The following is a 27765-nucleotide window of genomic DNA, read 5'->3' on the forward strand; positions in this document are numbered from 1 at the left end:
CCAGAGAAGGAAGAATAGGTAGAGCTGAGTAAATATTGAACATTACAGCTCTGGCCGCTCTACCAAAGAGCTTCCCCTTCTCAGCACCCGCGTTCTCATCACCCTCCCCACCAAAACTAGGTATTAACCACCCTTACTCCCCACCCACCCAGCTGCTACATCCATGTAGGAAACCCCACTTAACAAACAACGCCCTAGATGTCAGAAAGCTGTGATATCAAGAAAGCTCAGGAGGAAACTTCGCAGTAGTTCTCTTTTAATTTACATGTGCACATCTTTTTTTAAAAAACGAAACAAAACACAAACTGACCCCCCCCAAAGCACCCCCTTCAAGTTCTCCATCTGACAGGCAGGCCCCCGCCCACCCCACCAGCCCAAAGCTTCCACCCCCAAAGCTTAAAACCTATGGCACATGTGTTGCCTGCTTCTCGTACAGCAGCTTTGCACTTATGGAAATGTCTTTTTGCTCAGAGGAAGATTTCCAAGGGAAGGCGGGAGGAAGGAAAGAGAAGACAAAAAAGAAGAAGACACCCATTGTTCAGTTTGGAAGCAATGGTGTGTGGGTGGGTGTGTGAACGCCTGGGGCTCTGTCCCAAGGAGGGGGGGGGAGCGGGAGGGGAGAGCAACGCAGGCCCGCAAGACGCAAGGGAGTGGAAGGGCATTTTCCGTCTCGGCTTCTGCCTCCTGCTCCAGTGTCGCGGAACGGAACGAGGGAACGAGCAGCAGTAGCATCCAACGCAGCGCTGGTCCGGACGGGCTCATTTCCAACGGTGGTGCCTCTGGAACCCTTTCACTGTTGCTTGGATTTCAGGGACAGTCTCTGCACCAACCTGTAAAGCAGACTGAAGTGCTGGGAGGGGAGGCAGGGATGGGGGGCACACAAGCAGAGAGAAAGAGAAACAGACAGTGAGTGGGTGGCTCTGTATCTTCAAGATGAATGCTGAAACAGGCAGAGGGGGTGGGAGAAGTGTTTTCGAAACTGACAGGCTGCAGCCACATCTGCATCACCGGTACCTTAAAAGAGAAGCATGTCTGTTGCGCCACAATGAAATGTCCTATGGGAGGTGCAAGGCTTTCTTTTTAAAAAAAAAATATTTTATTAAGGGTTTTCTTGTTTTACAGTGTAAGTGTAAGGCCTCGTATTTTTTCCCCCCCATGTAACATTTTTACAAATCCGTTTCATTTGTTGAGGCATTAGGGGGAGAAGAAAAAAAGAAAGAAAAAAAGAAAGGGGGTGGAGGGAGGGGAGATGGATGGGGGTGGGGTCGGGTAGCGGTGTTTCTATTATGCTTAATGTATGTAGAGTTTGGTGTCAGCGTGCTTGTGTTGTTCACTTGCTTTCCTTTGGTGGTGAGAGAGGTTGGGGTTGGCCTAGGGTGTGATTGTTTGTTTGTGATTGGCTGTGGTGATCTTTGTTTTCGTGTGTGAGTGAGGTGGGTGGGTGTTTTGGATCAGGTTAGCCATATTGATTTGTATGCTGTTGGTGGATTATTGTCGTTGTCCTGCTGGGCTGTGTATGTGATAAAGGGGAGCCATACCGGGGTGAAGGTGTCTTCTTCTGTTTGTCCCCGTGTCAGTTTCAGTTTATTAGTTAACTTTTCTAGTAGGGCTGTTTCCCATACTATTTGGTCCATGCTTACTCCTGACAGGTCTCTCCAGTGTCTGGTTATGGTGGTTCTGGCTGCTGAAAGTAAGTGGGTTATGAGTTCTTTGTGGTGTGGTACAAGGCTCTCTTTGCTGTAGCTCAATTCCCCACCCTTAGCCAGCCCACCCACCCATATCAAGTTAGGGAGGCGGCTTCGTGTGGATCACACCCATTGTCTCAAAAACCTGATTTTTAAGCCAGGTTCTGGAGCACTGTGAAAGTGGTTCCATAAGGCCAATGGGAATCTACACTTGTTTTTTCTTTCTCTAACAATAGCCAGCACCTGGGCACCCCACCCCAAAGCAAAACAATACCCAGCAAATCAAAAATGGAGGGGAGTTTTAAAAAAGCAATTTGATATAGAAGAGCCAGGGGAGAATAAACTGTTCAGAGTTTAAAATCCTCCTCGGTTAAGTCTCAATCCTATTTACACCACACACACAACTCAAAATTTGTTCCGATTTCTGTGCATGAAATGAAATGAAATTAACGGGATGGACAAAAAATGTAGCCCCTGAATAGTTTTCCTTTCTGTCTGCAAGTATTCAAGTTCCCTTGAATACTCTGTCCACATTAATCTGGCTTAATGAACTGCTAACAGATAGCCACCATCATGAAAAGGCATGAAGCTAGCTCCTATTAAGAGGTGGAGGCAAAACTCAAAAATGTGGCAAAAGAAGCTTCTGAATAGACTTTGCCCCAACTCAGACAAGCCCTGGGGGAAAGAGAAAGCAGCTGCCTTGATTTCCTCCTGAAATTTGCTTGAGAGAGGCCACCACGGTCTGTTGCATACTCACCTGGACAGCAACATAGGCTACCCCGAGATAGGCGGCAATGCAGAGAGCCAGGAGGAGATCAAAGATGGCAGGTTTGACCCTGGAAAACAAGCCAAGTTTAGACGTGCGCACATTACGGAGTCCCTTAAAGCGCACATTTCACGCCCTCCTGCACTACTTCCACAGAAACTGGTGGATGACAAAGTGAATGAGTAACAGGAATACAAAGTCACCCTTTGAAGAGGGGAATGTTTTCTACACACACACTCCGCCGGAGTTGCTCATGTTCAGGTGGGTGCTACTCAGAAAGGCCTCTCCCAGGGCGCCCTCCCCTCTTCTCCCTCTGGAAAGAAGAGTGTCCAATTTGCAGCGTCTGCCCCTCCCCACACATTCTCCTACGAAATGTGCTCAGGGTCAGGTACACCACCAGTCTGAGAAGGCTTGCTTCTGACCCCTCTCTGTTGGGTGGGAAACAGATGGTGCATGGCAGGGGGCACCCAGCCCCGTCTGCTGGATTTAACCCCTATTTAACCCCTTCTGCAACCTGCTGGCTGGGGATGATGCCATCGCAGGCCATAACATCTGGCGAGTCCCAAGTTGGAGAAGGCTGCCTTGATAGGTTGGAAACGCAGAGTTAGAGTGTGTAAGAGAGAGAGGAGAATAATGGCTGGGCAGGAAGGAGGAATCTCTTGAAGGTTCCTCCTTGGCTGGCAGATCCTCAGAGCCTGTGTATTCAACGCAGGGCAATGCCAGCACCGCAAGGTGGGAGAAAAGGCTGACCACATTCCTGGGCAAGAGCCCAAGAGGAATCTGCACAGAACATTTCCCAATTCTTTCTGTGGGGCAACGGGTTGATATTAAGAGTTCTTCCTCCCCACCCAACACAGGCCAAGCCCTAGAACACAGGCCTTTGAGGGGGCCTCTGATCTCAGGACAAAGAAATACAAGACAAGGTTGCTTGCACTTACCTGTATGCATTCATTACTTGCTTCAACTGGTCGTAGAAAACAAACTCGGGGTCCCTGCATTAGAAAAAGAGGGGTGCCGAATTAACTTGTTCATGTTTTTAAAACAGTTGTGCCTTTGAAAGTCACAACACAGTAAACTGTAGAAATACATGGGGGTGCCTTATGTACAGAGCCTGATCTAGCTCATGCTAAATACTAATACAGTGGTACCTCGGGTTACATACGCTTCAGGTTACATACGCTTCAGGTTACAGACTCCGCTAACCCAGAAATAGTGCTTCAGGTTAAGAACTTTGCTTCAGGATGAGAACAGAAATCGCGTGGCAGCACCGGGAGGCCCCATTAGCTAAAGTGGTGCTTCAGGTTAAGAACAGTTTCAGGTTAAGAATGGACCTCCGGAACGAATTAAGTTCTTAACCCGAGGTACCACTGTAATCTAACTAAGCTGTCTAAGGGAAGAGCTGTGTGGCTGGAGCTGCCTTGCCCCCCACTGCCAGCTCTGCTGGATCTGACCCGAGAGGAAAAGTGCCCCTGGGGAGGAACAGGCAACCAGCCCCACCATGCTCCCACCCTCCTGCTGCAAGGATTCCAATGGCCCTCAAGACTTAGACGGTGCGACAGAATCTGCTGTGGCGTCCCAGACTGGGTACGGTCACCTGCTTAGCCCCTGGGTCTCGTCCCGGGGGGGGGGGGGGAGGAGCTCGTTATCAGGGGCAGAAGATCCAGAACTGCCACAGACATCGGTGGGGAGCTGCTGCTCTTAACCGTGGTAGAAGAAGTGGAACTTTAATAACTCAGGCTTCAGACTGCTCTTTCCTCCTCCCTTCTATTCCTTTTTCCTTGTGTGCCATGCCTTTTAAATATTATTTTTATTAAATTTTCTGTTTTACAATTTCAGATAAACGTTTTACATGCTTAAGATATCAACGACTTCCCTTCTCTTTCCATGGTTCATTCTGCATATCATAAATTCCTGCATATTTTACAAAAACTATACCGATCGGTTTTCCATTATTACATCCATCAAAACTGATTTCTACTGTTGAATTTATCTTAATGCTACCAGCGTTTTCAGCTGTACACAATTATTTTCCATATATTCAATAAATGTTTTCCAATCTGCTTTAAACGTATGTTCTTCTTGTTCTCTTATTCTATATATTAAGTCTGCAAGTTGTGCATAGTCTGTCCACTTAAGTTGCCAATCTTCTTTGGTTGGGACCTTGCTTGTCTTCCGTTTTTGGGCTAAGAAAACACGGGCTGCAGTAGTAGCATACATAAATACCGTATTTTTTCGTGTATAAAATGACCCCTATTTTTTTAACCGAAAATTAAGAAATTAAGCTGTTTAGCCTTTTTTTTGGGGGGGGGGGAAGGTGACTTCCACCAATCGTTCATCCGTCTGCCCACCACTGCCGATCGCTTGCCACAGCCACTGCCGATCGCACACCTCGTCTGCCCGCTCACCGCCACCAACAGCCCACCTGCCCACTTGCCGCAGCCGCCAATCGTCTGCCTCGCCACAGCCGTCTATCACCTGCCCAATTGCAGCAGCCACAACCAATCACCAGCAGGCCTTGCTGCAGCCACCAATCACCCACCCAATCGCCGCTGCCAATCTCCTGCTTGCTGCTGCCAATAAGCACATGTCTCCCCTCTGCATTCACTATCCGTGTATAAGATGACACTCAATTTTTGCCTTTTTTTTATAGCAAAAAGCAACGTCTGATACACAGAAAAATACAGTAACCTTTTTTGACACCTGGGAATTTCAGTCTGAGTTATCCTTAACAGAAAGGACTCTGGTTTGGAGGGGGGGGGGAAAGTATTTTAAAACTTTTTTTTTTCAATTCATCATGGATCATTTCCCAATACTCTTTTACCCAAAAGCTCCTACACCACTTTGTAGTTTGTGTAGGAATACCTGTTGAGTGCTAGATGCACAGGTGTTGGTTCAGTCACACACCTTGTGAGAGAGCAAGCTTTGTTTCCTGCTACTCCAGAGGGGAGAACCTGAACCAGTGGATTCAAACACAATGAAAGGATATTCCAGCTCAATATTAGGAATAACTTTCCGAGGGTTAAGAGCTGTTGGACAGTGGAACAGAAAAGCTCAGAAGATGGCAGTGGCCTCTCCTCTCCAGTGGGAGGATTTTAAGCACAGGTTGGACGGCCATCTGCCAGGAATTCATTAGCTGTGACTCCTGCATTGCAGGGGGTTGAACTAGATGCCCTTGGTAATTTCAAACATTCATTTCAATTCATTATAAATCATTTCCCAATACTCTTTTACCTTGTTACATGTCCATGCCATGCTTTTCTAAGGGAGTGTCTGAATACTGATTTTTGTAAGCCACTCTCAAAGCTTTTCTGGCTAAAGAGCAGAGTATAAATGCCATCAATAAATAAGAAACCAGCTGGGCCCTGAACCAGGACCACCCAGTCTTTCCTGGAGATGCTTTTTACTAGGTCATCTCTCTATGCCACCCTGTCTCCAACCACGTCAACAAGGGTGTGTGTGTGTGTGTGCATGTGTGGATATTGAGGGCAGTTAACAGCACAAAAGAGCACCAGAGCAGAACAGGAAAAAGAGCAAAGGGCAGCCCTGCTCTTACCGCTTGTCTGCCTTCACGTGATGCTGCTTGACGTCTTTCAGGTAGCGGCTCATGTAATATTCCAGAGTGTTGATGAAAGTGCTGTCTTTGTCGACCAGCTGAGCGGCCCTTGGCTGACTGGTGAGCCAGTCCATCACAGACTCCATCTGTTCCTGCTGGATCTGCTGCAGAGGCAAGGGGGTGGGGAAGGGAGAGAGGCAGTCGGTCTGCTCTGCAGATTAAAAGCCACACCACCCTCAGGCGTCCCCTTGCCCTGTGGGGAAGAGACCCCACTAGCAAGGCATGCTTACCATCTGTTCTGTGAAGATCTGGAGGTCAACAGGTACTCCCTAGAGGAACAGACACAATGGAGAGTTTTCATCTATAAAACACATTGGGAATTTTAGGCATCCTGCTATCTTTTTGTTTTTTGAAAGCAGCCCCTGCTCACGGGCTTTCAATGCAAGAGACACAACCCGAAAGGGGAGAAGGATGGGGAGGGAAGAGAAAAACAAGCATGCTCAGGCACCAATTCTTAAAGTTATGTGATGTGGGAGTGAGATGCTCCTCGTTTCCTAATTTTGTTAGCAGCAATGAATGAATACCAACCACAAATAAAGGTAAAGGGACCCCTGACCATTAGGTCCAGTCGTGACCGACTCTGGGGTTGCGGCGCTCATCTCACTTTACTGGCCGAGGGAGCCGGCGTACAGCTTCCGGGTCATGTGGCCAGCATGACTTAGCCGCTTCTGGCGAACCAGAGCAGCACATGGAAACGCCGTTTACCTTCCCGCCGGAGCGGTACCTATTTATCTACTTGCACTTTTTGTGCTTTCAAACTGCTAGGTTGGCAGGAGCAGGGACCGAGCAACGGGAGCTCACCCCATTGCGGGAATTCGAAACCACAGCCCTAGGCTCTGTGGTTCAACCCACAGCGCCACCCGCGTCCCTACCAACCGCAAATAGTGTTAGGCAAACCTGGCAGCGTCAAGGTTTTTGGCCTTGATCGCTAAATACAAGTCAAACAAGCGTGCTAAATTAGACCACTCCCTGGGAAAACAGAACAAAAAATTCCAGTGCAAATCACCCAGTTCAAAATTTTCTGGGAAAGCACACGTCACTGCTCATACTATAATAGCGAGATCATGTGGGGCACTCCTGACCCTGGGTTTCAAGCCAGGCAGGCATGGCTTCTTCCAGAATAGCCTTTCTGAACAACCTCGCAGCCCTCAACGGCCCGTTCAGTGGCTGCTGAGCACACTTAATCCATGTTGTGCTGTCTTGGGTTGGGTTTTTCTGGTCCCTCATTAGGGCTCCCCCCTCCCCGCGAGCATAAAATTTCTTTTGCTCCCCATGGAGCATGCTAATATTCCCTCCTTGTTTCTCAAGAGCCTTGTTTTGGCAACATGCTCCTCGTAACTCAGCACCCGAGTGCGATGTTAGTGTATCTGATAATCACCACCAAGACCAGGGATGGTTTAGGGGAGGAAAGGAGCCAAATGGAGCTGGTCTTTCAGAATTGCCCCGTTGCCCCTTCTTTCCAGTCAGGTCAAGTGGCAGCCGTTGATGCTGCCCTATCAGCCCCTCGGCTGCAATCGGTGGAATGGCTGCTAACAGTTCTGGGAGGGGGGGAGAGTCAAATGAGGAAATGGGATGGGGCCACGCTGAACCTCTTCCTCTGCTGTGGCTGGCGAAAACTGCCTGGGGGAGAGCAGATGTAGAGAAAAACCCTCACCTTTTCTGTTAGGTTGTAGATAACCCGTGTCAAAGCCTCCACAACAATGCGGGTGTTGCGGGTTAGAATTTTGGGGTCGACCCGTGCCCTGCAAAGGGGAAAGGCAACAGCGGTGTCAAGAACATATTTTCCTGGGAGGGAGGGAGAGCAGGCATTTGAACAACCGCCTACCAAGTTGCTCCTTTGGGCCCCGTGTCGTGCAGTCTTCCACCAGCAGTCCCACTTGGGCCTGAGGTCTTTAAAAAGGGACAACCAGCCCATGGTCCTCATAAAGGTGGAAGGGAGCATGCAAACCAATGTCTTCCCTCAAAAACGGGAGCAAGGCCCATACGACACAGTTCATACAGCTGGTTATCCCACCCCCCACCTTAACAGCAAGCCAATCTGGAGATGATGAAGCCTTGGGGTAGAATTCTGGGGGAGATACTCCCAAGTGCAGTGGTAACTTTCAAGAACTGATGGCTGGCTCTGCTTGTTTTCCTCCTCCCTTTCCCCTTTCGGCAAGGAACCATTTCAGATAACCAGGTGGCTGGGAAGGTTGCGCATGCTGCATTTTTAAAAAATGCTCCTCCACATTAAGAATGCTATATATTGATTGAGGGACGCGGGTGGTGCTGTGGGTTAAACCACAGAGCCTAGGGCTTGCTGATCAGAAGGTTGGCGGTTCGAATCCCCGCGACGGGGTGAGCTCCTGTTGCTCGGTCCCTGCTCCTGCCCACCTAGCAGTTCAAAAGCACGTCAAGTGCAAGTAGATAAATAGGTACCGCTCCGGCAGGAAGGTAAACGGCACTTCCATGTGCTGCTCTGGTTCACCAGAAGCGGCTTAGTCCTGCTGGCCACATGAACCGGAAGCTGTACGCCGGCTCCCTCGGCCAATAAAGCGAGATGAGCGCCGCAACCCCAGAGTCGGCCACGACTGGACCTAATGGTCAGGGGTCCCTTTACCTTTACCTTTATATATTGATTGATAATCTGGTTGTTAAAAAATTTTTCTCTCTCTCTCTCTCTATATATATACAGTGGTACCTCGGGTTAAGTACTTAATTCGTTCCAGAGGTCCGTTCTTAACCTGAAACTGCTCTTAACCTGAGGTACCACTTTAGCTAATGGGGCCTCCTGCTGCTGTGGCGCCGGAGCACGATTTCTGTTCTCATCCTGAAGCAAAGTTCTTAACCCGAGGTACTATTTTTGGGTTAGCGGAGTTTGTAACCTGAAGCGTATGTAACCCGAGATACCACTGTATATATATGAATGCAAGTATAGCCCTGCTGGTTGTGGTAAATGGCCCATTTAGTCCAGCAGCCTGTTTTCGCAGTGGCCAACCAGATGCCCCAACGGGAAATCTGCAAGCAGGACCCAAACACAAGAGCATTCTTGCCTCCTGCCGTTTCTAACAACTGTTATTCAGAAGCATTATTGCCTCCAGCCACGGTCTAACTCTCTTTTAAAGCCGTCCAAGTTGGTGGCCCTCCCTGCCTGCTGTGGGAGGGAGTTCCACAGCTTAACTATGTGCTATGTGTTAACTATGCACAGTAGGAAAGTTAGGACACCAGTAAGAACTGATAATTACATGCAGGGCGTTTGCCACCCCAAACTGGTGTTAACAAGAAGAAGAAGAAGAGTTTGGATTTGATATCCCGCTTTCTCACTACCCGAAGGAGTCTCAAAGCGGCTAACATTCTCCTTTCCCCTCCTCCCCCATAACAAACACTCTGTGAGGTGAATGAGGCTGAGAGACTTCAGAGAAGTGTGACTAGCCCAAGGTCACCCAGCAGCTGCATGTGGAGGAGCGGGGAAGCAAACCCGGTTCCCAAGATTACGAGTCTATCGCTCTGAACCACTACCCTGCAGGTGTTGCCGGACTACAACATCCCATCATCCCTGCTGGGTGCTGGTGCTGACAGTGGGTTGAGTCCCAACAACATCCAGAGGGCCAGAATGGCTTCCTCACCCCTACTTCATACCAAGACTGAGGGCCAAACTGGAAGTCACCACTGGCACACTTTTCACACACAACGGAGGGCATGCTACTGGACTTGCGCAAGGAATTCCGGTTCCAGAAAAACATACAAAGCTTTTCGTACAAAATGCCTCCACACCCACCCACTGCTATGTTGCAGTGAGGCAGGGAGGGAGACAGAGACAGAAAGAGAAAAGATAGGAAAGCCTAAGCCTGCCCTGCCAGATCATAGAGCATTCAGACATGCAGGCTCTTTGCCTCCCAGCCAGAACTCGTGGGATTCGTGTTTAGAAGACGTGGCAACAGCTTATGTGGTTTAAGAAAGGGAAAATGGCTACACTTCCCCCTGCATAACTTTTGTCCGCCAACAGGTAATATTAAGTCTCCACTGCTAAATGCAATCTCACATGTTCAGCTCCTGAGCCAAGTGGCAGCCCTCCAAGTTTATGCCCTACGGAATGGCTGTAAGCTTGATGACAGAGCACCTGCTGTGCCGGCAGAAGGATCCAGGTTCAAACCCTGAATCTCCAGTTAGGGCTGGGGAGAAAGGTAAAAAGGTAAAGGACCCCTGGACGGTTCAGTCCAGTCGAAGGTGACTATGGGGTTGCGGCGCTCATCTCGCTTTCAGGCAGAGGGAGCCGGAGTTTGTCCACAGACAGCTTTCCGGGTCATGTGGCCAGCAGGACTAAACCGCTTCTGGCGCAACGGGAGACTGTGACAGAAACCAGAACGCATGGAAACGCTGTTTACCTTCCCACCACAGCGGTACCTATTTATTTACTTGCACTGGTGTAATTTTGAAATGCTAGGTTGGCAGGAGCTGAGACTGAGCAATGGGAGCTCACTCCGTTACGGGGATTAGAACAGCCGGCCTTCTGACTGGCAAGCCCAAGAGGCTCAGCGGTTTAGATCACAGTGCCACCCACATCCTTGATGGGAAAGGGCTCCAGTCTGAACCCCTGGAGAGCTACTGCCAGCCAGTGTGGGCAGTGGTGAGTTAATGGGCCCAAATGGTTTGACTCAGTGAGAGGCAGCTTCATGTTTCCTAATGAGTTCAAGGTTCGTTTTCTGATAATGATCCTCAGCTCATACATGCAAGCAGACCAGCATTTGAAAGCTACCGCCATCCCCTGCCAGCCCTTATTGCAGCCTCCTCACCCAGCGGCTGACCTCACGTCCATGATGCTCTTGCGCAGGCCGTCTCGGTGGCTCTCGAGGTGGGAGACGGTGAAGGCTGGGAGGCGTCGGATGGCAAAGCGCTCATGCTCCCAGGCCAGCATGTCTTCTGCGAGGTTGATTTTCTTGTGCACCATGGAGAACCTCACCTCTGGGAACTGGCTGGCAACCACCTGGGAGAGAAGTCACCAGAAAGAGAGGGGTGAGGAGGCGCCAAGCAACTTGCCTCCGGGACACAGTTAGCAACTCCCTCGCAACCCTGCTTTGCTTAAAACAGGGTCTGCGCCTTTGCCATGCTGCGCAACCCCAATCCTTCAAGAAAGGGGAAGAGTAGTAATAGTAGTAGTAGTAGTAGTAGTAATAATAATAATAATAATAATAATTTATTTATACCCCACCCAGCTGGTTGGGTTTTCCCAGCCACTCTGGGCGGCTTGCAACAAAGATTAAAAATACATTCAAACACCAGTCATTAAAAACTTCCCTAAACAGGGCTCAGTGAGAGAGGGTCTGCTTTTCATCTCCAGACAGGACCGGGAGAGCCTCCCTGCCTGACACCCTGGAGAGACACTGCCGGTCAGTATGGATGATGCTGAGCTAGATGGACCAATGGACTGTTTTAAAACAGTCATGAGGACTACAATCTTGCTTCAATTTTTAAAGGAAAGGACTGTGCCTCAGCGGCAGAGCACCCGCTTCACATTCAGCTTTCAGGTTCAGTCCTCTGCGTCTTCGGGTAGGGGTGGCAACTGTCCCCTGCCTGAAACCCTGTAGTTTCCAAGTCACCTTCAAAGGTAGCCCCACGTAGCGTACACTGCAGTAGTCCAAGTGGGAGATAACCAGAACATGGACCACTCTGGCGAGACAGGGCACAGGCAGGTAGGGTCTCAGCCGGTGTACCCAATGCAGCTGGTAGACAGCTGCCCTGGACACAGAACTGACCTGTGCCTCCATGACTCCCGGGTTGTGCACCTGGTCCTTTAGGTGGGCAGTTACCCCTACAGGACTGGGGAGTCCTCCACACCTGTGTCCCCCAGAAACAGTAATTCTGTAGTAGGGACAGCTGCATCCGCATTAGCCGGAGCACAGTGGGATGCTCTGCCAGGGAAGCACACTGAGTGCTCAACTGCTGCTGCCCTCCCATCTTGCCCAACACACGCCAGCCTGACCCCCTTTGTTTACCAGCTCCAGCTCCTTCAGAAAAGCATGCTGAAGGGTCCCCTCTTTTGGAGGCTTCGAGACGTGTAGGTGGAGACTGTTCCCTCTCCCCAGAGTGTCCAGACAGAGTACGAAGGCCACGTTGTCCTGCAGCAAACTGGAATCTGAAATATGGGCAGTCAGGGATGTGAAATGGCCATCATCCTACAAAGAGTTATGGGGCGGGGAAGGAAGTGGAAGAGACGTCCTTTGCATGCTCTTAATGCAACATGAAAAACCACTGATTGTCAGCTAAGACCAGGGATAGTCGCAAGCTATTTATTGAGAGCTACACGCTCCCATTTCTAAAAGTGAGAAAGGGGGCTGATCTGTCGAGAAGGGCTAAAAATATTGTCAAGCTGGAGCTATCACGAGCAGGAGACAAGGGAAAATACAGCTACAAATATGAAGAAGAGCTGCGGAAGGGACATGGAAGAGACCTGAGGGCCTCGGATATAAGGTTGCCAGGTTAATGAGCTAGATTGACGTGATAATAAGGACTGACAAAACCCGGAACCAGGAGGAAGGGATGTTGGATGAAGATTGGACTTGCTTGTATTTCTGTTTTTTACTATTAGAACTGTTTTATAAAATTGATGAACATTAGAAAAATGTTGGAATGAAATTACTTGGCTTTAGCAAAAACGTTTAAAGAATTATGAAAGAATGTTATGGTTGTGAGAAGTTGGTAAGGACAAGATTTAAGTTTTAAGCTTTAAGATTTATCTTTTTATAGAAAGATAAGACTAAAACAGTTTAGGGTAATGTAATGACAGAATATTATGAAATATGGAAAGGATTTGCTGGGATAATTAACAACTAGGATACAAAGAAAGGGAGGAGGAGGTGGTCTAAGAAAGAAGGTAATGACAGTTGAGGATTTGGAAATAATGAATTTGTTTTTTAACTGTTTTTAATTGTTTGTGATGTATTGTTGTATTTTTTTCTCTCTTTTTTCCCTTTTGTTTGAATCTGTATTTTTTTTTGGTCTTTATTTTATTTTGTAACATTTTGAAAATTCCAATAAATATCATTTAAAAATAAAAATAAAAGTGAGAAAGCTAGGCCCATGGCTACCCAGTCACCCTCCTGGTGCCTCCTCTCCCCTCCTGGCCAACTCATAAGCCAGGTCCTGCACCTTGCCGTAGAACCTCCAGGTTTATGGGGAATATAACAATAAGCTTGCAGCACCTGTGTGATCCAGGTTGTCTTCCAGCCACCGCTTGGTCCCTTGATAGTTAAACTTGCCACCTCCAGACGCAAAGAACAGCAGATTATACCTGGGGGGGGGGGCAAAAAGAAGGGTCTAGCTTACATCCTGGCCACTGCACACCCGCTTTGGGCAAAAGGCCTCCCACAAGAGAAACTCGACTTACCCGGCGTGTGTCCGTTTGTACGTGTAGAGGCGAGAGAACAGCCTGGCCAGTTCCAGGAGCATGGCGACTCCACTGCCGTTGGAGTCGGCGCCATGGGAGAGCCACTGGGGGGGAGGAAAGAATAGCCAATATTAAGGGCAACTCTGGGTTTCGGGACACACTAGCAAAGGGGGGACGGGAAGCAAGCCAGATCCTTGTAGAGCAAGCCAAGTCACTGCCACACATTGCAGCCAGCAGGAAGCTGGGATTTTTTTGCCACTGAATGGCACAACAGCCACCAACATCTGCAGCTTGTTTTTAAAAACAGAACGGCTGTGATCCACAAAAGGGAAGGCCAGCCGGGTGCTGAGGACAGCCAAGGTGGGAGGGCAGCTTGCCTTCCAGCCCTGCTTGTGAGCTCCCTCCTCAAAAACACATGAGACGTAACCGGCTGTGTTCTTAGATAAATAAGATATACGTTTCACAGTATCAAATTGTAAAATTTAACAGAAGTTAACTCATAAAGTTCAACAAACAAACAAAGCAGAAGACCCAGTGGATCAGATCATTCTATAGTCAGTTCATGCATAAGGTCTGCCCAAATTTAAAGGAGCTGTTAGTGTATAACAACGTAGGTGGCTTGCGTAAATGAGCCATGCTGCATTATACAGAAAGGCCAAAGCAAGCATGGGGCAACAGCCGACAGAAACTTACCGGTGCCACTCCAAAAGAGTCGTAGTGAGCGACTACTACAATAGTAGGCAAGTCCTCTCCTCCCAGACCGGTCAGCCGACCCTAACAAGCGGAACAGGGGAAGAATCATTACATCAAGGTCATTTCTGCCGCTGTGTCAATGCAAGACACCACACATCACCTCTGCCTCCTCATGAAATCTAGGGAATTGTAGAGTTGGAAGGTATCCTGAGGGCCATCTAGTCCAACCCCCTGCAATGTAGGAATCTCAGCTAAAGCATCCTTGACAGGTGGCCATCCAACCTCTGCTTAAAAACCTCCATCACCTTCCAAGGGAGTCTGTTCCATTGTCAAACAGCTCTTACAGTATTATTGCTATTGTAAATCACTTTCTAAACACCTTCAGAATCTCTGCTGTAAATCGTTTCTGAACACTTCCAAAATCCCTACACCGACTTCTCGTCTGCTCCCTTATCCAGCGTAGGCTCCTTGGTTTGGTTTTGGGTTTTTTGTTCCTTCCCAGCCCTTGTTACCGATGCCTGTTGCTCATGACCTTTACTCCTGGAGCTCCACAAGCCTCGACCGTCCAAAGGTCTCCAGCTCCACCCAAAGACTCATGTGTCGCCTCTTAAACTCCGAACTGCCTCCCTCCTCCTTTCAAATCTCTCTTCACACCTTTTCTGCAAAGCTTTTGGCACCACTGCCCATACCACTTTGTGCCCTGTCGCAACCTGCCAGCCTGTATCCAGGCCCACGAAGATGTATTGATTTTATTAATAATTCGGAAGAGTTTTTCGGGGGAAGCCCTATAATAATATCATGGCAGTGTGCAATAAAATACGTAAGACAAATGGCAAACAATGAATCTTATTAATTCTCTAAGAATGCTTGGCGGAAACAAACACACCAGTAATAACATGCAAGGATTAGATATTCTTTCTCTGCCTTATTTACTGCATCCACTTCCCTTGCATTTCCTTGTCACCCCTATGTCAAAATTTAGACTGTAAACTCCTCCAGAAAGAGACTTTTCCTCCAGAAAGAGGCCTGTCTGCTTCTAATCGGCAGAAGCATGATGCACACTGACTGAACAATAATTTTAGTAAAATGAATTTTTTAAAAGCACGGTTAAGAGTCAGGCTTGTGAAAAGTAGTTAAGACTAGACTCTGGGAACCTGTACTCTTGGCTTGGTAGCCCAAAACAAGTGCCTCCTTGGCCCTAGCAAATATGCTCCATCTCTTCCTGAGTTTGCAAAGTTACATTTGTGCCCATTTTATTTTATTTAACAAGTTGCATTTGTGCCCATTTTATTTTATTTAACAAAAAGCACGCACCATTTTCACTGTGGTGTTTTTTTTTTAAAAAAAAACAACAACTTCTAAGCGGCTTACAATAAATATTAAAGATTATCAATTTTAAAAAGTAAAAATCAAAAATAATTAAAATCAACAGCAAAAAGATTAAAGCACGTCAACATTCGTGTATCTGGACAGACTCGCCTAAAAAGAAAAATAAATGTTTTAAGCAGACACATAAAAGTGTACAGCAAAGGTGCCCACCCGAGGTCAATGGGCAAGGAGTTCCAAAGTGCAGGTGCCACCATACTAAATGAATGATTTCTTACAAGGGCAGAAAGAGCACTTACTGTGGCACCTGCAACAGTGCCAGCCCTGCAGGTTGACGCAGCTGAGTGGGCACATACATGGTTAAGGCAAACTTGCAGATAACTGGGCCCAGGCAGTTACTGTGTACCAGAAGTAAATGTTAAGAATTCTGCTCATATTGACCCAGAGCAGATTCCAACGTACAGTTAGTAGAGCAAAATAAACTTAGCACGTTGTAGGATTCCCATACAAAATAGACCAGAGGCAATTAACATTCCATCCAGCAGAGCTTTACTGCTACTGAAGGCAAATGAGCATAAAGGTCACAAATCCAATGAATTCAGGACCGGCCCCATCCATAAGAAATCCAGTTGCAGCAGACTTAACCTAAATTTACAATAACTCATAATAAGACTAAAACTAAGCACTTAAGCATACTATGTACAGAGTACCACACCAGAAGGAAAGAAGGACAGAATGTGAAACTCAGGCTCCTTCTGGCCTATGATTATAGTCAGCATGACCTTGGGTGAAAGAGATAACAGGACCAGTTTAAACCAGCTGTTCAGCTTCTCTGAAGGTATAAACCGAATATCAGGAACCTTTTGCTTGTTTCTAGGCAGAACAGAAGCCTGCTTGTTAGCTAGAAACTTCAGTTTGTATCACACAGGGAAGCTTCCAGAACCCTCTTGAATCAATTAGTATAGACAAGATCTCTACACTTTAGATCAATTACCTTCTGCACCAAGAAATGCAAACTGACAGTAACACCTTGAAGTTGGCCTGGCAGGAATATGGCAACCAGTGCAGACTTGGTTTCGGTTGGCTTGCTTGCTGGTTTATTAAATTTGTACACTGACCTTCAACGAAAGATCACAGGGCGGTTCAGCCCTCTGAGCGGAAGTGTTACAAGCTGATAGGGTCTCTTACTCCTGTCAGGAACTGTGCTGCAGCTCTTTGCCCTAACTACAGTTTCTGGGTCAAGCGCAAAAGAAGCCCCACACAGTGCATTACGGTAATCCAACCGTGGAAAGTCCGTATGACAGGAAGTGCTCCCGAACTCACCTCCACACTGGTGATGAGCCAGTCAGTGACTGCTTTGCTCTGAGCCCCGCTGGTCACCATCTGGAAGCCATTGGCAGTTGCTGTGTGTAAAAGTACTAGGAAGAAAACAGGGGCATAAAAGATAAGAGTACACAGCTACACTTTGCCTTCATTCACAACAGTATCAGAAACCCTGCAAATTGCTCCCCGTATAGAAGGCACACACGGATTTGAGCCGGCATGCTTTATATATTCTGGACTGCCTTTTCTATCCACGGTCAAGGTTTGCCTCTTTATATTTAACATAAATATTCAAAATATAACAGGAATTGGGTTCATGCGTACATTTCTGATCACAATTCAAAGTGTTAGTGCTGACCTTTAAAGCCCTAAACGGACTCTGCCCTGTAGACCTGAAGGAGCGTCTCCACCCCCATCGTCCAGCCCGGACACTGAAGCCCAGCTCCAAGGGCCTTCTGGCAGTTCCCTCACTGTGAGGTTACAGGGAACCAGGCAGAGGGTCTTCTCGGTAGTCGCGCCCGCCCTGTGGAACGCCCTCCCACCAGATGTCAAGGAGATAAACAACTATCTGACTTTTAGAAGACATATGAAGGCAGGCTTGTTTGGGGAAGTTTTTAATGTTTGATTGTGTTTTTTATATTCCGTTGGGAGCCGCCCAGAGTGTCTGGGGAATCGCAGCCAGATGGGCGGGGTATAAATAATAACATTATTATTAATAATTATTATGAATTTCAATGGGTCTGTTCTGAGTAAAACTTAGCTGAAAACAACCCATTGCCTCAGGCTTCTTCATGATGTAACCATGCAATCCTATGCCTGTCTAATAAAAAACAAATCCTACTGAGTCCCATGGTGTTTAATCCCAGATAAGGGGGTATAGTATTCTAGAGCTGGATCTTTCCCAACCCCTGCCAAGCTTTTTTTATGATCCCTCTCTTATACCAGTAGCAAAGCCTGTTGGATCTATCTGGAGTTGCTGTTCCAAATATGAGGTGCCACCTCTGAAAAGGCCCTTGGAAGATGGTCTTAAAGGGAGGCAACCCCTGAAGCTAATCCCAGTGGGTTTTTTTTGAAAGAGGCCTACCTTCAGCAGCTGAAGCTGAGCCTTGCGATGCAGAAGCCGCCTGCGTTTGCTCATAGATTGAGAGGAGATCATCGTCTTCCTCAGCAAAGTAGACCGGCACAATGGTTTCCATCGCCAGCATTTCTGGCTCAATCTCCATGAATTGCTGAGGAGGAGCAGATAAAAGACTCAGTGACCTGCAGAGGAGGACTCCGCTCACCCTCCGGACCTCACTTGGAGGAGGCACACATAGAAGGTCCTCAGAGGATGATCTCGGGGTCCAGGTAGAAGCCATAATATCGGCTTGATTACAGGTGGCATAAGGATTTCTGGAATTAAGCAGGGGAGGCAGTTTCAGCACGCTGAAGCACAATTATGAATGGAAGGAAGGGGCCTCAAAGGGATGCTTACCCGGATGACATCCTGAGGCACCGAATACATGTTCTGTGGCAGGATGATCACCACGGCACCGGCCGACTGGCGAAGCGCCTTCTGGTACTGTTCGTAGGAGAAGTCCATCAGCCGCATCATCACGCAGCGGCGGCTCAAGACATCCGCCTCCACTGTGCGAGCCTCTGTGTTTAGCACGGCGTTCCGAGTGCCTGTCAAAAGCAGAGAAAGGGGCCTAGTACGTAGCCATGAAGGTACTTTAGATCCACAGATATGAGGCCTCCCCATGTCCTAAAAAGAGAATGTGAATGCTTAATTGCCCGTTTCCTCCTCCCTCCTAATCAGTTCCTTTTCTCTCATGTCTTTTTTGGAATTTTAAGTTTGTGGGCAGAGACCGTGCCTTTTTAGGGGAGTGGGGTGATTACTAAGCTGCTCCGGGAGTCTTCACTGGCTGGAGAATGGGATTTTTTAAAAAAAAAAAATTCTTTAAATCAATAACAACACCTCCCCAACCCTTTAAGGTCAATTCTCAGGTTGTGTAGTATTGACTATGAAGGGCTGGTACCATCAGGAACGTTCAGTGATCAGTTCTGAAGATGCTTTGCCAACGTTGGCAGGTGTAGATCTTGCCAAGAGAGCAGAGTTGAAAAAGCTTAGTAGAAACCACGCAGTGGGAATGCCACATGCCTTTGTTGTGGGGGCTCACGCCATGAACTGTCAACTCCCAAACTCACCGTGTGACACGATTTGGAAAGGAAGTAAGCCGCGACAGCATGTGAGCCACAACTCTAGTGTAGAGCTACAATTTAATGCACAGCTTCTCCACCCGCTGTGACTGGGGTGCATTTTGATGTCAAAGCAATTTTATCTGTACGATTTTATTTTAAACTACTTTAATAACTGCACTGCCTTTCTTTATTGCAATCTGCATACTTGCTTATTTTAATGTTTCGCTTTGGGGTCTGTTACACCAAATCACACAGGGTGATAAAAACAAAAAGTTATAGTAGTAGCAGCAGCAGCAGGTTCAAAAAGTTCTCTCCAAACCATGCAGAAAGGCAGTAAAATGGCAAATGCAATTCAATGTAAGCAAGTGTAAAATGACGCACATTGGGGCAAAAATTCCTAACTCCACATATACGCTAACAGGGTCTGACCTGGTGGTGACTGACCAGGAAAGACATCTTGGGGCCATGGTGGATAGCTCGATGAAAATGTCAACCCAGTGTGCGGCAGCTGTGAAAAAGGTGAATTCCATGTTAGGGATCATTAGGAAAGGGACTGGAAATAAAACGACTACTACGATAATGCCATTATACAAATCTACAGTGAGACCACACTTGCGATACTGCTGTACAGTTCTGGTTGCCTCACCTTGGAAAGGTTACTACAGAGCTGGAAGAGATCCAGAAAAGGGGAACCGAAACGATCAAGGGACTGGAGCAACTCTCCCGTGAGGAAAGGTTACAACATCTGGGACTCATTAGCTTAGAAAAAAGGCAGGTAAGTGGGCGGAGAACATGATAAGAGGTTATGCGTTGTGTGGAAGAAGTAGATTCTGAATACGATAACTTGGGGACATGCAACAAAGCTGAAGCATGGAAGGTTCAGGACCGACAAAAGGAAAACCTTTGTCACACAGGGCATAAACTGTGGCTACCAACCTTAATGTATGCTTCTGAAACATGGACCACTTATAAACGACATCTCCAACTCCTTGAAACATTTCATCAATGGTAAAATTCCATTCAATTTTACAAATCACTTGGGAAGACAGGCGAAATAACGCCAGTGTACCAGAAGAAGCAAAGATCACCAGTGTGGAACCAATGATTCTTCAACATCAAGTTTGTTGGACTGGTTATGTTGTCCAGATGCCTGATTACCGTCTTCCAAAGCGACTACTCTATTCCAAACTTAAAAATGGAAAGCGTAATGCTGGTGGTCAACAAAAGAGGTTTAAAGACTCTCTCAAGGCAAATCTAAAAACATGTAGTCTAAACACCGACAACTGGGAAACACTGGCCTGCAAGTGCACCAATTGGAGAGCAGCTTTTACCAAAGATGTCATGGGCTTTGAAGATTCTCGAACTCAGGACGAAAGGGAGAAACGTGCTAAGAGGAAGGCACATTTGGCAAACCCTCACCATGACCAACTCCCACCCAGAAACCTATGTCCCCACTGTGGAAGGACGTGTGGATCCAGAATTGGCCTCCACAGTCACTTACGGATTCACTGTTAAGACCGTGGTCATGAAAGACAATCTTACTCGGCTAAGAGAGATTGCCAAAGAAGAAGAAGAAACAACTATGGAATTCACAAACCACAATGGCTACCAACTTAGATGGCTTTAAAAAAGGAGATCATAAAATTCATGCAGGATAAATCTATCAATAGCTACTTGATGGCTATATATTACTTTCAGAATTAAGAGGTAGCATATGCCTTTGAAAGCTAGTTGCTAGGTTTCACAAGCAGTTAAGCGCCTGACTGACATCTGACTGACAAATGGGAGAAGAGAATGCTTGACTAGAGGGGTCTCTGGCCTGATTCAGCAGGACTCTTTTTGTTTGGGGGTAGGGGGAAGCAAATAGGTGTCCACCTTTCACCTGTAGGGAGCAGGAATATTGTCTTTAGATTGGAAGAGTAGTGGACGATTCCGTTACAGCTCACCAGTTACTTAATCCAGGCTGTGCAATACAAAAATATGTGTAGGATGCTAACTTTGTGAGACATGTTTTCAAGAATGAGAAACAAGGCAAAATATCTAGGTACCACTGAGGGCTCTGCAGCTGTCTTTGAAATCTTCCCTCCAAAATTTTCCCCAGATTATAGCTCATTTTTGGTGTCTGCTCATTGCCACTCAGTGTATCTGTTTTGAGTGGTTAGGGAAATGTACAGATAGTTCCCTAGTGCCATCACAGTGAACCCTTTTAATCCTAATGTAACTTATTTGCACAGCAGTTTGACAATATACCGTATTTTTTGCTCTATAAGACTCACTTTTTCCCTCCTAAAAAGTAAGGGGAGATGTGTGTGCGTCTTATGGAGTGAATGCAGGCTGCGCAGCTATCCCAGAAGCCAGAACAGCAAGAGGGATTGCTGCTTTCACTGCGCAGCGATCCCTCTTGCTGTTCTGGCTTCTGAGATTCAGATTATTATTTTTTCTTGTTTTCCTCCTCCAGCTGTCTCCTTGACAATCCTTCCCTAGAAACAGGATGGGGGTGTCAGCCAGTGATAAAACACGTGCTTTTTCATGCATAAAGTCCCAGGTTGAATCCTGACACCTCCCATTAAAAGGGACACACCTCTGTCCAGAGCCCTGTTCTAAGCGATAGGCAAGAGACCACTGAGATAAATGGACTGGTAGCACGACTCAATATGAAGCAACATCGCACACCCATGAGTGTTAAAACCCTGCCTGTCATCATCTCTCTCCAAAGGCTCTCCCTCCCTTGCAGATCCTCACAGAGCAGCTGCATGAAACCAGGCACTTGCTTCCAAGACTGGTGGTCTTAGCTAAATATGGGTAGGAACCTGTCTTGATTTACAGCAGCCCCAGTAAGGAGTCGGTCGCGCACTGTGAGAAGTGAGTGACTGGAGAGGGGAAATAACACATGATCCTGGAGGCTACACCTGCTGCGTGGAAATACGTTTTGACCAGAGCAGCTGCTTAGCCTGTAAAAGTGGGCGCAAAAATACCAATTGCTGCCTCTTGCAGGGCAAGTGTGTCTAGTTTCTCCTTGCCAGTCGGGCAGGAGCTGAACTTATGAAGGGAAGCACAGTGGGGAGACCTCTCAACTGCTGCCCTACTGTGCCCAAAGATGTCTATAAAGCCACAGGATGGAAATTTGGAGTGGGCGGGGCAAGTTAACAGGACAGCTGATCTTAACTCTGCTCCCATACCAAGGAATATATATATTACTATTATTATTATTCTAGCTCTCACGCACATAGTGTGCTCACCTACCTGTACACAGCCCTATGAAGTGGAAGTGTGGCAGAGACGTTTCCATAAAATCTTAGCACTACAATTCCCATCAGCCCCAACCAGCATGAACAAAGAATCTGGGATGATGTGAGTCGCAGCTCAACAACATCTAAATGCCACACTTGTGTGTTCCCTGCACCGCCCAATTAGCTGAGCAGACTGCTGCTTTCCTATATTTAAAGGTATTTCTTGTTTTCATGCTTACCAAAAAAAAAAAAAAAAAGCAGGCATGCTTAGAAAAGGCATGTCGTCTTGTCTGCCTCTCACACACAGGACAGAATGCCTATTTGAAGGCAGCACCTGCTACAACATATGCATGTGTCACCCAAGAGCAAGGAAAAATACTTGCCCTTCCTTCAGAAGGATTTCTTCACACCCAAATTTTCAACACAACCCCAAGCTTGATTGCACAGAAGCAAGCCCACTTAGTTCAATGAGGCCTTACTCTTTCGCAAGAGTGGTTTTGGATTGCAGCCTTAGTCAATTAATCATTTAGAACTCAGGTGACTAATCATCTAAGGCTGAAATCCTGTTCTTCCTTATCTCTGCGCCAGTTACATTCAACAGAGCAGGCTTTACTTCTGAATAGACTTGCACAGAATTGGGGTGCAGCTTTTTTTAAACTGCAAGTTTCAACTGCGGGTTTTTCTTAAACTTCCCTAATGCAGAGTTGTACAATTCAGCATTACATGCATGCATACATACATAAATCTCTATATTTACATATGGGAGACTTTACAGGATTAGTATTATATTCTTTATTACAATGCTTGCAAAAATAAATGCCCATACAAAGCACTGCTATATTCTTACACCACCTTGCATCTACAGGCAGGGCTGGGAATGACTCTGGCCTGCAACGCTGGACAGCTCTTGTACAAGGCCAATTCCTGTTCCTAATAAATTGCAGCATTACAGAGTCTTATAAATATTAATTGCCGGCACATATTTCAACTTGCTACACAGCACAGAGAATTTGGGTGGTGACTTGAGAGGACTGCAACCAAAATGTAGCCACAGAAAAACAAGAGGGAAGTGTTTGCATGCTGTGGAGAACAAGTTTTGCCAAAACACAAAAGGTCTTTAGAAGAAGGAAAACTAAGGGAGGCACCCAGGGATAGATCAACTGGTAAAGTATGAAACTCTTAATCTCGTTGTGTGTTCAAGCCCCATGCTGGGCAAAGATGCCTGCATTACAGGGGGCTGGACTAGTCCAACTCTACAATTCTAAGTGGAGGTAATTTTAATCTGTTTTGGTATTATAACTGTTTGCATGTTTTGAAAGTATGATTGCAATTTCTTCTTAATTTTATTCTTTTACCCTTTTGGTAAACTGCTTTGAGGGTTGGTTGGGGGTTTTTTTTGCAATCAAGCGGTACACGAATTTTACAAAACAAAAATAAATGTTGACTTGTCAGTTGGAAGAGGAAAAAAGAGGGCTGGTGGCAGAGTTCTGCTGCAGGAGAGTACGGCTGGCTAGAAACCTTTAAGCAGGAGAACTCCCTTATCAGGAAATCAGAACACACTGCATGGTTTCATCATTGTATATTGCTACACACACACTGTTAAAACCGATCCACCTACATTATTTAAATACAATACACAAATGTAGGGAGCTGTCTTATACTAAGTCAGACCACCTGCATTGCCCCTCCCTGGTCATTCTACCGCTAAGCCATGGTTTAGTTTCAGCTTAGCGTATCATCTGAACAGAGCTTTGTTGGATAGCTCTTACCCGACAAACCACAGGCTGTGAGCCATAGAAGCAGCAATCGGTGCAGAATGCTGCTGCACAATTGCTGACAGGAGGCCTTGCCAGCATGTAACACTTGCGCTCAGAGATCTGAACTCATTGCCAATTTGCTACCAGGCCGAGTTCAAGGTGTTACGATTAACATATAAAGCCCTTAGCAGCTAAGGACCAGTTTACCTACAAGATTGTCTTACCCTGCGTACCCACACGACTGATTCCATCAATGGAGTTGGATCCGCTACAGCTGCCACATAACGCCCATTCCACACTTGTAAGAATGAGATCGTTTACTGCGGCAGCACCTACACTTTGGAACTCCCTGCCGATTGAGAACAAGCAGGTGCCTTCACTGTACACATTGGAGCGCCTGCTAAAAAACATTCCTGCCCACATGCTTAGACAGTGGAGGTAATTTTAATCTGCTTTAGCATTTTAACTTTTTTATGTTTTGAAGTACAACTGTGATCCCCCCCTTGATTTTATTGTTTTATCTTTTTGCAAACCACTGAGATTTTTTTTTTTTACCATCAAGCTGTGTATACATTTCATGCACCTCCACAGAAACAATGCAGACACTAAATACCACAATCTCCTATTTTTACATTAACATACTTAATCTAACACTATGTATGCGTAAAGTTTTAAAATGTTTAAATTTATTATAATCCTTTATTAAATTTGTATCCCACCCTTTCTTCGAAGATCCCAGGGCAGCTCGCAACGGAAAAATTGTATTTTAATTATTGCTCTCCCTCGCCCCATGGTTTTGAGTAGCTCTTGTTTCTACCTTTCGAATCCCTGTCAGCAGAAAAGGTGGGGGATAAATAATAATAATATGTTGGACAGTAGTTCCCACTAATAATAATAATAAATAATATTTTGGGCAGTGGTTCCCACTAAATAATAATTATAATAATAATATGTTGGGCCAGTGGTTCCCACTTTGGCGGGGGTCTGCAAAACCCACCCAAGGGGGCCCGTGGCACATAGCAAAAACTACCACAGAGACATCTGGCGGTTCCCTCATTGCGAGAAATGAGGTTACAGAGAAACAGACAGAGGGCCAGATGAGAAGGAAATATGCAGCTATCCTATCTTTAAAAGACATCTGAAGGCAGCCCTGTTCGGGGAAGTTTTTAATATTGAATGCTGTACTGTTTTTAACACTTGATTGGGAGCCGTCCAGAGTGGCTGGGGAAACTCAGCCAGATGGGCGGGGTATAAATAATAAATAATTATAATCAAAATGTTCAAAAATAGGGGGGGCATGGCTTGGCTTTATGAAAAACAAGGTGGGGGGGAATCTTAGCTAATGAGGAACCACTGACGTGAAGGGGGCTGCCAGCACGTGGATTCCCCCCCCCAAAGGATCCTGGGAACTGTAGTTCTGTGAGTGTGAGGAGGAAACTACAGTTCCCTGGAAACTCTGTACCTGTGTTGTGGGGATATTGGGGGGGGGGGTGTCGGGGTTATTTAAGCACTAAAAAGGATATACCAAGAGCTCAGGCCACAAGTTTCAATATAAGGAATAATTCCTACTCGAGAGTTGAAAAGAAAAACGTGTATATTCTGCTAAGAATAACAATTTGAAGCTGACAGTAAATTTAAACACAACGTGTTTATACTATACTATATCACTGCATATTTGAAACTACATTATTCCTGTACTTAAACGTTTTACCTTAAAACTATCGGACTTACACGTTGTGTTTAAATTTACTTAAAACTATCGGACTTACACGTTGTGTTTAAATTTACTTAAAACTATCGGACTTACACGTTGTGTTTAAATTTACTTAAAACTATCGGACTTACACGTTGTGTTTAAATTTACTTAAAACTACCGTACTTACACGTTGTGTTTAAATTTACTTAAAACTATCGTACTTACACGTTGTGTTTAAATTTACTTAAAACTACCGTACTTACACGTTGTGTTTAAATTTACTTAAAACTATCGGACTTACACGTTGTGTTTAAATTTACTTAAAACTATCGTACTTACACGTTGTGTTTAAATTTACTTAAAACTATCGGACTTACACGTTGTGTTTAAATTTACTTAAAACTACCGTACTTACACGTTGTGTTTAAATTTACTTAAAACTATCGGACTTACACGTTGTGTTTGAATTTACTTAAAACTATCGGACTTACACGTTGTGTTTGAATTTACTTAAAACTATCATACTTACACGTTGTGTTTAAATTTACTTAAAACTACCGTACTTACACGTTGTGTTTAAATTTACTTAAAACTATCGGACTTACACGTTGTGTTTAAATTTACTTAAAACTGTATGGGACTGGCAGAAATGACCGGCAGAATCCGCGACCAGGGAGAAAAGTCAGCAGAAGAAGATTGGAAGAAATTTAAGGATTATCTACAGAAATATTATAAAATTAATGAACTTTGAAAAGATGTTGGTTTGAACTTTGGTGGGGACTAGCTGTTATGATAAAGATAATGGGGATTATAATGGTTTATGTTATTAAATTTAAAAAAAAAGCTGAATGGAAAATAAGGTTTTATTTTAAAAGGAATGTTAAGAGATTAGGATTTGCTGAATTAATAAGGTGAACTAGAGAACAAGAAGGGGAGGTATGAGGAAGTCAAAGAAATATGTGATTGAAAAACTGTTATTGAAACTGAATTGTTTTTAATATTTTTCTTTTTCTCTTTTTTTGTGTTTATATAAAATTGGAAAATCTAATAAATATTCATTTAAAAAAAATAAAAATAAATTTACTTAAAACTACCGTACTTACACGTTGTGTTTAAATTTACTATCAGCTTCAAATTGTTATTCTTAGCAGAATATACACGTTTTTCTTTTCAACTCTCGAGTAGGAATTATTCCTTATATTGAAACTTGCGGCCTGAGCTCTTGGTATATCCTTTTCAGTGTATTTCCAACAAGAACTCCAATTTCTTTAAGGATTACTATGGCCAAATGGGGTTGTTTAAGCGCCTCATGAGGAGAGCGTCGTCGTCTCCCGGGCCTTCCCTGTCAGCGCCGCCGCCGCCGCTGCCCCCCGAACCCCGCCTGAACCCCCTTTGGCTCACTGACCGTAGGGCTGCCCCCCGAGCTCGTACTGCTGCATGCGGTAGACGGTGAACTCGTGGGCGGCCGAGGCCGGAGGCGGGCCCAGCAGCAGCAGCAGGACGGCCGGCACCACCAGCAGGAAGCTGAGCGGCAGGCAGGAGGCCTTCAGCAGCACCGAGCCCAGCACCTCCTCGCCGGCCTCCTCCAGCATGACGGCGAGCGGCGGCGGCGGCGAGAGCGACCGTGAGGCGAGAAGGAAGGAGGAGGAGGAGAAGGAGGCGCTTCTTCGCCTCAGCACATCGCCTCAGAAACAGCGCGCGCGCGAGGCACGCTGGGAAATGGAGTCCGCCGCCGCAAGGAGCGCCGGGAAATAGCAGTTAAGGCGCCTGATAGGCGACTCGGCTTTTAATAGGCTAGGGCCGCAAGGCACGCTGGGAAATGGAGTCCGCCGCAGCCGCCGCAAGGAGCGCCGGGAAATAGCAGTTAAGGCGCCTGATAGGCGACTCGGCTTTTAATAGGCTAGGGCCGCAAGGCACGCTGGGAAATGGAGTCCGCCGCAGCAGCCGCCGCAAGGAGCGCCGGGAAATAGCAGTTAAGGCGCCTGATAGGCGACTCGGCTTTTAATAGGCGAGGGCCGCAAGGCACGCTGGGAAATGGAGTCCGCCGCAGCCGCCGCAAGGAGCGCCGGGAAATAGCAGTTAAGGCGCCTGATAGGCGACTCGGCTTTTAATAGGCTAGGGCCGCAAGGCAC

The 27765-nt window shown here is 46.4% G+C and overlaps 1 protein-coding gene across 9 annotated transcripts; it reads right to left on the reverse strand.

Moving 5' to 3' along the window:
• Nucleotides 1-239: 239 nt before the first annotated feature.
• On the reverse strand, nt 240-27371 carry NCLN (nicalin). 9 transcript variants are annotated; one of them, XM_083594640.1, is made up of 16 exons: nt 27039-27321; nt 19380-19458; nt 18244-18434; nt 17854-18161; nt 16770-16864; nt 14121-14201; nt 13428-13531; nt 13243-13331; nt 12037-12176; nt 10837-11027; nt 7719-7806; nt 6295-6333; nt 6005-6168; nt 3390-3443; nt 2443-2521; nt 240-850 (listed from the first exon to the last, which is right to left on the reverse strand). In XM_083594640.1, exons 3-16 carry the CDS (start codon nt 18252-18254, stop codon nt 791-793), a joined length of 1503 nt encoding a protein of 500 aa, XP_083450766.1. In that variant the 5' UTR covers nt 18255-18434; nt 19380-19458; nt 27039-27321; the 3' UTR covers nt 240-790. The 9 variants fall into 9 exon arrangements, with proteins under 9 accessions (XP_083450766.1, XP_083450768.1, XP_083450763.1 ...); XM_083594642.1 differs by having other exon boundaries at nt 17854-17998; nt 27039-27272; XM_083594637.1 differs by lacking the exon at nt 19380-19458 and having other exon boundaries at nt 6005-6165; nt 10849-11027; nt 17854-17998; nt 27039-27371.
• Nucleotides 27372-27765: the final 394 nt, after the last annotated feature.

Source organism: Podarcis filfolensis (assembly GCF_964270895.1).
Source record: "Podarcis filfolensis genome assembly, chromosome: 18".
Taxonomy (NCBI): domain Eukaryota; kingdom Metazoa; phylum Chordata; class Lepidosauria; order Squamata; family Lacertidae; genus Podarcis; species Podarcis filfolensis.

Bases quoted from the DNA above. Each gene is read 5' to 3' on its own strand.
- NCLN (XM_083594634.1), bottom strand. From the start codon at position 27,225: ATGCTGGAGGAGGCCGGCGAGGAGGTGCTGGGCTCGGTGCTGCTGAAG. The intron at 18,435-27,038 runs GTCAGTGAGCCA...TGCTTTTGACAG, and splicing joins GCTCGGGGGGCAGCCCTACG to GCACTCGGAACGCCGTGCTA. The intron at 6,334-7,718 runs GTGAGGGTTTTT...CTGTTCCTCTAG, and splicing joins TCTACAACCTAACAGAAAAG to GGAGTACCTGTTGACCTCCA.